The following is a 12,003-nucleotide window of genomic DNA, read 5'->3' as shown; positions in this document are numbered from 1 at the left end:
ATCACCAAAATCTACTGAAGACTAGATCATGAAGGGGGAAAGAGGAACTTTTGTTACAAAACATGATATAAATTCATATCAAAAAAACAACTTGATACTGTAGGTTATTGAGGAGCCAAAGAAATAATTTTGCAAAATCGATAGAGAAACAGTGGAGCAACCCCAATAAATCCCATGATTCAATCATTCCACCGAAAAATCCAAGATCAACTTATAAATAAAAGTTAGTTAACCCAACTTGATCGGAACATAGTTGACATCAATCATGAAACGCATTATTGAGGGGGACTTCACTGATTTAGGAAGTAAGAAAAAATAAAGTGACTTGGGGGTATAGGATGACAACCCTTATCAAAATCCCATGGTTCCATATTCCTAAGCTATGAAATCATGGTCATCTAATCAAAGCAGGTGGACTAATCAACAACCGATAATTGCATTATCCAAAAGGACCTCATTAGCCTAGAGTGCAATAATACACCATGTCCTAATCCTATGTTAATGAATAGGATTTACAATCAATAATCATCAGAAAGAGAAGCCTAAACTAAACTCAAAGTATTAACTTTGTAGTACTTACCATGAACGTAAGAATCTAGATGAATAATTTTCTACATAATATAAAAGATAACTCTTCTACATAATGCAAAAGATATCAGTATGTTGCCTTGCAACTTGATAAAATCAGACCAAAAGGCCAACTATTGAATTTACATTTTGTATGGGCTAGACATGTTACTAATCCACCTGAGCGCATTTGCAAAAATAAAGTTGATACATCTCAGTAAATTTAGAAGCAGCAAACAAATCTTAAAGCTGACATGCGTATCAAAGAACATTTATAAAATATTTTTGCTTTGATTATCTGCTCAAATGCGACTCTTAGAATATATTCAAACTCACAAGGTCATATCATAATATAAATCAACAAGGCATTCGTAGTCATCATCTATCTTCACAACAAGCCAAATGCTTAATAGTCATTCACATCAAAGCATTAAGACAAGGATTGTTCATTCATTTTTAAAATCCGATCAAGTTTTAGATGTGATAAAACTTTTAATAGAGAAGGTAATCATCTGCATAAATATCTCTAGCCATCAAAAAGGAATTATAGCACATCACAAGAAACAAAGCAATAAAATAGGTAACAAAGGAAGCATAAATCCATTACTACCCAACTACAAGAAAAAACAAAGTATTTAAATATTTTAGGAACAAGTCCTAAAATCCAGACTTCCAATGCATCAAAGATACCCCATTTGTCATGAAAAGATAAAATCAAGCTTGCTTAGGGATTGACCGTTCAAAGTCAAACATGATCTTACAGGTGCTTTATAATGAGAATAATGCTCAAGAAATAAGCATAAACTTGTGAGATCAATGTCAATTGCACATTGCAGGAGGAAGACGTAACAAAAGATCAATGGGGTAAGACACTATCGGCGAGTGACAGCAAGCGGGGGGCCAGTGAAAGCAAGTAACGAAAAAGAAAGGTGTATGATGACGATGATTTTTGTAAGCATTATATTTATTGCACAAGTAGAAGTGTGTGAGGCCATTTTATTGTACACAACTAGGAAATGAGACACATATCTTGGGTTACCATGTTAGTGACGTGGTGGGTGACTGCAAAAGCTTAGTAGCTGCACTAAATTTGTGAGATCAATGTCCACTTGCACATTGCAGAAGAAACACATGTGACAGAAAACAATGGAGTACAGCACACTATCAATGACCGACAGCAAGCAAGAGACCAGTGACAGCAAGCGACTGAAAAGAAAATTGTATGATGATGATAATTTTACGAGTGCGATAATTTTTGCATAAGCAGGAGTGTGCGAGGCCATTTTATTGTACGCAACTAGAAAAAGAGGCACAGATCTTGGGTTCCATGTTAGTGATGCACTGAGTGGCCGGAAAAGCTCAGTGGGTTGCACTATGTAAAGGATGAACGAGTGGTCCAAAGATTAGATCTAGCATTTGTTTGCATGGAGTAGGAAGATGGCGACAACAAGTGGTATGTAGCCATTATGTGGAAACAGGAGTCAAGATGTAGGTATAGGGTTGTGGTTGCATTTGTGTGGCGTGTTGGATATGCAACTGAGAGAGGTATGCCATATGATCTAGGAGCAGGGGAAAGATAGGAAGCCATCATGTGAGAGGTATGCCATATGATCTAGGAGCAGGGTAAACATGAGAATCCATCGAGTGGTGTACACGGACTAGGCAAATGGAGGATTGAGTGCATGACATCACATTTTTTTTCATGAAGCATCAAGCACGAACATTTTCTATCATTAAAGATATTTGGAATGGCAGGTAGACGATATTTCAAAATGGATTGAAATTCCGAATTACTAACCATAAAATAATTTAGTTTTCCGTATGAAACCTTTTAAATCAACAAAAAACTAAAGAAAAGACTGCCAATGAACCATTCTTGAAAATCATGGCTTTCCAAAAGAGTAACTTGTTCTTTTTTTTCAGAGTAAATAAAATGAATATGAATGGTATCAATTAAAATGTGTTTCAGAAATAATATTGAAGATGAAGTTGTTGGCATAGAATTTTAATATCTTACTACCGTTAAAATTAAATTTGGGAAAAAAGACTGAAAAATTTTTCAAGTCCAAATGAAAATTCTACAGATTGAGGATGAAATTGATAATGGCATCAGTAATCTCACCTGGAATCATCTTTGATGACTTCACCAGGACCTGCACATAAAGCAAAGTAAAAATATTACAATTTCATGTATTTTAACAAAAGGTTTTCTGAGAAATTAAATATAACATTGAAATTCCATAAAACTATTTCTGCAGTTGTTTCAAGTAAAAGGCACAAGAGTGCGTAGGAACACCAACAAGGTTTGTTTTGTTTCAGCCAAGTAAATCAAAATAAAAAATTCTGTTAGTATCAAACTATCATTTATAAAACTGGCATCCTTCCATGAGATTCTACATCTTCTAAACCTACATACTCGGCTAAAAAATCAACTTTAAGTATGCATATAACCGACATTCAATTTGTGCAGCTTTTGAGTAAAATTAAATCTAGCTCTCAAAGAAGAAAAAGCAAATTATGATAGCTGTATAAAATAAAACAATCAAAACTTATCTGGAATCTCATTTTCTTCTTTGTACAAGAGGGGAGGTAAATATACAACTCAGAGGTACTACATAATAGGAATAAATTAAAAAAGAAGGGAAACACAATTAGGTGCCGGAAATCCGGTAGGAAGTACACAAATTATAATTTGAGGGTCGTAGAGAAAGAAATCTGATAGTACATAGCCTCGATCCATGTGCCCTTAGATGATTGCCAAGAGCATAAAGCCTCCATCAATGTTCATTCAATTTTCTATTATGATTGGAGCAAAATTTCAACCCTACCCCTTAAACGGGATGGTAGAGGTCTACCATTCCAAATTTTCTTATGATATTTTTAAACATTAGGTTGTTGAGTTCTTTGGTAACTATATTAGTTGATAGATTTCTTGTAGACACATATGGAATAAAAATCAGACAACTTTTCAAATTCTCTTTTATAAAATGTCATTCAGCCTCAACATGCTTAGTACGATCATGTTGTATATGATGTGAAATATTGATGGCTGATTTATTTTCACAATATTTTTTCCTAGGCTATTTTCACTTGATTTTTCAATTCCATAATTTAAATTTAAACCATAGAAGCTCACAAATCTATTGCATAATGACTCTGAACTCGGTTTCAACATTTGATCTTGAAATTATATCATATTTCTTACTTTCCCAAGTTAAGAGAATTCCTCCTAAAAATGTATAATAACCTGAAGCAAACATTCTATCTACAAGCGACCCAGCTTAATCTACATCTCTGTATCTTCAACTAATAAAGTATCATGTCTTTTATTTAAAATTCCTTTTTAGGGCTTCACTTGAGATATCTGAAAATCCTATAAGTGATTTGAAGGTACAATTTTTTAGATTTTTGCATGAATTGATAAACTAGACTTGCTGCAAATGTGAAGTCAGGACGAATGTGAGGTAAGAAAATTAAATTTTCCCACTAACCTTTGATATTGTCCCTTATCTACAACATCTCCTTCATAGAAGGTCAAATTTTTCTCCTAGTTCAATTAGAATTTCACATGACTTGCACTCTGTCATCTCAGTTTCTTTTAATATATTCATAACATATTTCTATCGGAAAATGAATATCCCTTATTTAGATTGAAACACTTCTATTCAAAAGAAGTATTTCAATTTTCCTAAGCCTTTAATTTCAAATTCATCAACAAACCTTTCACGAGAGTTTCTTGTTTTGATTGAGATCTCCTATAACAATCATAACGTCAACATACACAAAAAGAATTAAGATTTTATCATCAATAGAATAATTTATGAAGAGAGTATGGCTTCGTTAATTCTGTTTGATTCAACTCCTTCCATGGCTTTTACTTCTTACTTTTGATTGTCAACTCCTATAACAATCATATCGTCAGCATAAACAATATGAATTGAGATTTTACTATAAAAAATGTATTTTAGGAAAAGAGTATGGTCTTATTAACTCTGTTTATATCCAAATACTTTCATGACTTCTACAAACATGTCAAACCAAGCTCTCGATGATTGTTTGTCCATACAGGGCTTTTTCAATTCGCACACCTAATTCCTTTTAAAAGGAATATCAAATTTTGATGTTCATCCATATAAAACTCTTCTTCGACATCACCATATAAGAAAGCATTTTTTACATCATATTATTGTATAGGCAGCCCATAATTTATTGTTAGTTATATTATATAGTATTCATTTTCGCAATAGGTGCAAAATTTTTTTGATAATCAATCTCACATGATTATCTATCATTTTGTTACCAATCTTGTTTTATATCTTTCAAGGCTCAGATCAATATTGTATTTTATTGTGAAAATCTATTTGAATCCTATTATCTTTTTTTCTTCCAATAATTCAATGATCTCTCATAGATAATTTTTTTCTAAGGCATTTATCTCTTCTCGCTTTGCTTTCTTCAATTTTTTATTTTCAAGTCCCTCAAATAAAATTTGTGGAATGGAAATAAGATTGATGTTGATTTTAGTTAAAAAGGCTCTATAAGATGGAGAAAATTTATAAAATAAGGTATATATTGAGAGATGAGATATAAATGAGTGATAGTGGGCTGAGTAGTTGACTTCAGAATTTGCTTGAGAACTTTGTTAGATTTGTTCCTTCTTGTAAAGACCTGAAGAGGTTTACTTGGTACAAAGTTTCTATATGAAATCTTTTTTATTATAGGAAAGTTAGGATGAAAGAAATCATCAAATGTTTCATCAAAATGAGAATTCTCTCCCAAAAAGTGACATCCATTTAGAGGAAGAGCATTTTTGTGGGTGGATGATGGCACTTGTACACCTTTTGTGTGCAAAATAGCCTATGAATGTGTACCTGAGAGTTTTTGGTGAAATTTTCCAGATGCTATTTATGGATATAAAAAATAAGTAACACTCCTGAAATTCTTGGAAGGATCTTTAAGTTTGTAAAAAAGAATTCAATCAATAGTTTGGTGGAGTTTTGGAATCAATCATTCTTGAGGGTATGCTGCTGGTTAAATAGGTAGTTTTTAGAATCACTTCTCCCCAATATTATTTTGGTATTTAATTGTGGAGGAGAAGTGCCCTATTTACCTCTACAAAATGACAAATTTTCCTTTCCCACTCTATTTAATTGGGGAATGTCAGGATGGGAAGATTTGTACATAATGCCCTCTCTTTGAAAGAATGATGTTAATGTGCGATTAAAATAATCATGAGCATTATCATCCAAAAAAATGATTTTAAAATTAAACCGATTTTTATCATGGCGAGTGAATAAAGGGAGTATAATGCTGAATTAGGCTTTTATTTAAATAAATATACTCATATCAATAAAGTGCAATCATCAATAAAAATAACAAAATCAATTGCCCAAGAGATATTGAGAATTTTAAAGGATCCCTAGATATTAGAATGAATTAATACAAAAGGTTGTCGGTAGTATGAAACATGAAAGATCTATTAAGAGGATGTCCTAATTTTAAAAAAGCAAAGGAAACAAATACTGAAGATTTTTAACATAAGGATGTCCTAATTTACAATGATAAGTCCAAAGGTTGTCGGTAGTATGAGAGATGAAAGAGCATGCTAATTAACCTCGATCTTCAAAAAGATATAACCCATCCTTTTCTTTTGTTTGCCCAATCATCTTCTCTATAATGAGATCCTAAAAAACATAATAGTCAACAAAAAATATGTTTTAGCTGTAATACTTTTTGGTAAATTTGTGAATAGATAAGAGGTTAACTATAAGTTATGAGACATGCAATATATTACAGAGAGTTATGTTGGGAGAAATTTAGATATTTTCCTCTCTTGTAACAGTTTTTAAGGATCCATTAGCAACTTATATTTTTAAATTGCTAGGGTAAGATTTATAAGATTGAAATATATTGGCAAAGTTTATCATGTGGTCGGTGACATTTGAATCTAAGATCTATTAAGAGGAAGAATTATTAGATGCACTAAAAATATAAAAATTAGAAATCATATATTCTAAGAAAGAAAGCAAGATCCTACTAATCTTTCTAAGGAATTGAGAAAATTATTTAACTTATTGATTTATTCTTAATTGAGTACTTTTGAAACCACAAGACATGTCTTTTCTTTTCTTATTTTCGCCCTTTACTTCTTCCATGGTCTTAGAGTCTTCCATGGTCTTAGAGTCTTCCATGAAGTTTCCAACATTTGTCTTTGATGTACCCTTTCCTTTTGTAGTAGTTGCACCAAATAATTATTCTGAAAGAAGAATGTTGACCTTTTTTAAGAAGATGGTTCTATGACATAAAGTTTCTTATCTTGGGATTCAAAAGTTTTCATGACAAATACCACAAGGGAGCTAAACTATTGATCATAACTATCCTTTTTCATTCTTCAACTCAAACGAGAGAGAATACTTCAATTAGAGAAGAGAGATTTTCTCTACGTAAGACTTGAATTCCAATTTGGTCAAATTCATTATCGAGTCCTGCAAAAAACTCAATGATCATCTCTTGCTCGGTAAATTTGGTAAGGATTGTTGTATCCTCACAACAAAACATCTTAAAATCTCGGTAGGAGTCCAACACTAACTAATAAAACTTCATGGAGTTGAAGTATTCGAATGACAGGAAGGTAATCTTATTTCGAAGTGGCGAGTATTATCTTAATTTCATAGATGAGTACAACATCTTTCACCTTTGAGTAGGCGTGTTTAACCGCATCCCAAACCTCTTTAGAGATGGAGAGAAACACAAATGATCCACTAATCTCTAGTAGTATGGTGTTCCACAACCATGTTATAATTATGAAATCAGTTCTTCCCAAAATAAATTTTGGGCCTTTAGGCTCCAGAGTTAGATTCACAATATGTTAAATCATTCCCTTTCCCTTAGAAAAGTCTTCATAATTTTAGACCATTTAAGGTATTTTTTCTTGTTCAAGCAATATGATGCTTGAAATACCCGATGTTCTCATTTAGTCTGATTTTCATCATTAATCATGGTTGATTCCTTTGAAGGGAAGTCAAAGAACCCAAACATTGTGCAAAGAAGAAGAGTTAGATAAGTAGAATAATGTTAGAACTGGATACTCTAACCTTAAGAAATAAGAATAAAGGTAGAAAATGAAAATCCTAATCTTAGAAAATAAGAATAAAAGTTGGAATGAATATCCTAACCTCGCTCCAATACCATGTAAAAAATAAATAATAAAAAAACTTCTTAAGAATCTCATTTTCTTCTTTGTACACGCATTACAAAATAGAAATAAGTTAAAAAAGGAGGGAAACATAATTAGGTGACACCTATCATATAAGGAAGTATACATATCACAATCCAAGATTGGTAGACAAATAAATCCAACAGTACAGAGTCTCGATCTGTGTCATAATTTCTTTACAATTTCAGTCATAAGTAAATAGATCCAACAGTACAAAGCATCGATATGTGTGCCTTCAATTCTCTGCTCTGATTGGAGCATATTTTCAATGGTAAGTTTATATATTTCTTGAAGAAACGTTGTTAACAAAGAAAACTAGAGCATAATTTTATGTATCATAGACTGCCTTTGTGAAACTATTTCATTCATTTTGGAAAGAAACAAATCCAACATTAATTGATTACAAAGCCAAGTTGTGCTTGAATCCTTCAATTTATTTATATAAAAAAAAATTAAAAAAAAACTACTCTCTGAACTGCATTGCTTCTTCTAGTACATCAAACACAAACAGTTGATTCATATTGCACTCTCAAAAGTCCAAATAGATAGCTGGCACAAAACCAAGGCTCAGAGTATAGGAAAATATATCTACCAAGATAGTTAGTTATCTTGCAAACCAACCATAGACTCAGCAAATGAACAAAGATCCCAATAAAACTTTCAAAAGTATAATAAGGGATTATTCATGGTGAGCACACTTTAGGTAAATTGGCCTTGTCAACTAAACATAGCTATTCTCATCAAATATTCTAGGAAATTTCATTCAAGTTGTTTCAGTTCTTTGGCCCCCACTAAATTGGATAATAACAAATAATATAGTACATTCACAAGTGGAATATATTCATTCAAGATGAAAAACTTCCTTATAACAATTCAGAGAAGAGGTCATCATCACCATCATAAGCCTTATCCAGATATTTGGTGCCAGAGCTATAAACCCTAATTTTCTATTAAATCTTGTGGAGTGTTCCTTGAGGAACTAAATCCATTCTTCGCAAATTATTTTAAACAAATTATATATTTCTTATCTTGGATCTACCTCCGCTTCATTCCTAATTCTTGAACAGTAATTTTATATGCATGTCCAAGTCATGCATTTTTACCATTTATTCATGTTCAAATTAAACTAATATATTTTCAATTACCTAACCAATAATAGATGTCATTCAACATATTCCTCTATTAGAATAATTCATTTTATTCTTAGATTTTCCATGCATCAAAGTAAACATTCTCATTAGTATCATGTTAGATACCAATAACCTTTGTACCAGCCAACACTCATATCCATACAAACTGACATAATTACAATTTCATAAAATTTGCCATTAAGTACTCTATGACTTCCTATTGTCATATGATACAGTAAAGGCACATATGCAATTTAAACAAATAGTCTTACCACAACAATTTATATTTAGAACTATATTGCCAATTTTTCATACAATAAATCCAAGAAAATTTAAACAATTTAATTTAAAGTGGAATATTGGAAGCACCAAACTAACTTTAAGTTGTGCTGGATCAATCAATGCATGGCAGCCAAATTATAAAACGGTATGAATTTACAATTACTTGTGTTAAACAATTCTAATCTCTAAATCCATTTTGCATGATAATACAAAAGAGGCAAAACTTTGAGACATGCCTGGAAAATCCCTTTGATTGAACCCAACATATGGAGACCTAGGAGGGAAGTTTCAGACTTAACTTTATAAATTAGAAAAAAATACAAACATTGCACACAATTCCTATGTATTTACATACTTAACACCTAAATTTTGGTATTTATTTTTGTATCACTTTATCTATTCATGAAAAGGTGTATTTCATTTTTTTTAAAGTTAGTATAGTGGTATTTTTGATGTGATATGAAATATTTAAGTGCTATAAATATAAAAAAAACAAAATTTAGGTTTTAGATATGTAAATACATAGCAATTGAGTGGTGTGTATGTAAATCATTCGAAGATACCAGATTTGAAAGTTAAGGGTGGCGTTTAAAAGCAAAGTAGGAAGGAATGCCCCTAGGCTTAATTTATTCACCTAAACAGCTTCGAATTATTCAGTATATCAGTCGAAGCCATAATTTAAATATATATAAATATCCAAGATTCATGAATAACTCAATTTTATATGGCTTTTAGTTGAACAATGATAAACGGTTATTCTTTTTTGAAAATATAAAACATAATAATAAAAACTTCACAAAGGAAAACTACAATTTCAACACATACCTGAGCAGGGTAACTTATGTACTTGAGAGCTTCAATCCCCATCGCCGGACCAATTGTGTTTGTGATACTGGCGCTCCAATAACTCCACAATGGAGCACCGCCGGAAGATCTTCTCGAAAAAAGATTAATCACTGCCAAAATACAACCCAATGAACTCGACACCTAAAGTTGCGACAAAATTTTCAAGCAAAACAATCATTACTGGAAACTCACTCATCAAAGACCAGATATAACAAATCACATTTTGAGCCAGATTCAGGAACGCAAGATGCTCGAAGCGCTTCCCATCCGGTCCAAAGCGTTTAGTAGATCTGGTCACGAAGCTAACACACATCAGGAACCCTAATATCAATATCTAAAGAACGAGCAAGAGATCGGCAAAGCTTACACGGTCTCCTGAAGAATGCCTTGGTATATATAGGAGGCCCAGATGCCAGCCACACAGAAGGCCAATACCAGAACGCGAGGGACACCTACGGGGACCTCCATAATGGGAGTGTGGAGGCGGATCGTGCCGCCGTAACACTTCCAGATCTGCCGGCCGGAAGCCGGCGATAACGCAGGGAAGGGTTTGAAGGAGAGAACGGCTGGAATTCGAAGGGAGGAAGTTCGAATCGCGGCCACACTTCGATTCGTGGGGGCTGAGTGGAGCATGAGGTAATATGTACCGCAGCATTCGACGTATCAACGCGAACGTGGCGTATTTTTATTGGATGACAAGACAAGGTCCTCTTCTAATTGGTTGCCTAGACGTGGTTGACTGAAATCAAAGGGAAACTCCGAGTTGCCATTGTGGTCGTACATTGACTAGTAGAAGTTATATTTACATATTTTTATTTAAATTTTGGCATTTAAATATAAATTTGGGCCTTATTTTATTGAAGGAGGATTTACCTACTTACCATAGAAAACTATTTTATTAGCATATCTAACCCCAAAACTTTGCTATTTATTGTTCTACCAACTAAAACCATACAAAAGCAATCAAATTACCACTTCTTGAGCTTTCTATTCCTCCCTCGTTAAGCCAAAACTCTTAGGTTGTGTTTGACTGCGATTTGAATTTACATTAAACATGATTTATTAAATTCGTTGAAATCGAATTTATCTAACTATACAGATCTCGCGAGCGACCATGAGTGACGTCTCTTAAATTCACCTCATAGTTGGATTTAATATATCCAGATTTACAACATAGTAAACGAAACGCAAAAGATATTCACAAAACACGAGAGATTTTGATTTAACGGAGCATTGAATTTAATTTCTTATTTTTTTTATGTTTGAAGGATTTAAGTTAAATTCATGGCAAAATCTCGTAAATTGTGTACTACTAAACGCCTCCTCGCAATCGCAAAACCAACCGATACATCAAAAACAAAAACCAACCTCATCATCATCTTGTTCCTCTGTGTGAATCAGCCCATCATCATTAGAGCTCGCTACCCGCCATCAATATTTTCCTCGTCATTGATCTCGTGCCCCTATTGTCACATAAGCTCGTATGAATCATCTTGTCATTCCTCTGTGAAACCCTTGCGCCAAAAGTTTAGCTTTTCAACTCACAGCAAGTCACTTCATCCTCTTCTTCAAAGTAGGTCAGTTCTTCCTCTTCTTCAACATCCCCCCCTTCTTTTGTACTTCCTCTATCATTTTAGTGCATTAACTCTAGACAAAAAAATCCAACTCTCTATTTTGTGCTTATGATCTTCATTTTGAATTTGCACATGATTCATAGGATTTTGTGGATGCTAGAAGGTCAACATTCTCCATGTAGAACCACGTATCAGATTTTAGTTGGTAGATTGATTGGTGAATAGGCTCATTTGGCTGCTTGAAGTTATAAAACATGCTTAGAAAAAAGGTGACTCTACTTGATTTTATCCTCTTATTGAATGTTGGTAGAACTCAACATTGATTTTAAACTTTAGAACTCCTTCAAAATCTCTAAAAAATGATGTGTTCATTTTCATACATAAAGAG

The 12,003-nt window shown here is 32.9% G+C and overlaps 1 protein-coding gene across 1 annotated transcript in view; it reads right to left on the bottom strand.

The window, feature by feature from the left end:
- The window catches only part of LOC110036093 (UDP-galactose/UDP-glucose transporter 3-like), a 12,421-nt gene extending 1,760 nt beyond the window's left edge, over positions 1 to 10,661 (bottom strand). The window contains exons 1-4 of the mRNA XM_020740452.1: positions 10,409 to 10,661; positions 10,234 to 10,331; positions 10,021 to 10,151; positions 2,690 to 2,720 (exon numbers count right to left, since the gene is read on the bottom strand). Coding sequence (XP_020596111.1) covers positions 2,690 to 2,720; positions 10,021 to 10,151; positions 10,234 to 10,331; positions 10,409 to 10,509 — 361 coding nt within the window. The 5' untranslated portion in view covers positions 10,510 to 10,661. The remainder of the gene's footprint in view (positions 1 to 2,689; positions 2,721 to 10,020; positions 10,152 to 10,233; positions 10,332 to 10,408) is intronic.
- Positions 10,662 to 12,003: the final 1,342 nt, after the last annotated feature.

Source organism: Phalaenopsis equestris, unplaced genomic scaffold (assembly GCF_001263595.1).
Source record: "Phalaenopsis equestris unplaced genomic scaffold, ASM126359v1 Scaffold202440, whole genome shotgun sequence".
Lineage (NCBI taxonomy): Eukaryota > Viridiplantae > Streptophyta > Magnoliopsida > Asparagales > Orchidaceae > Phalaenopsis > Phalaenopsis equestris.
Note: the sequence above shows the minus strand (reverse complement) of the source record. Positions and strands in the feature narration are given on the sequence as shown.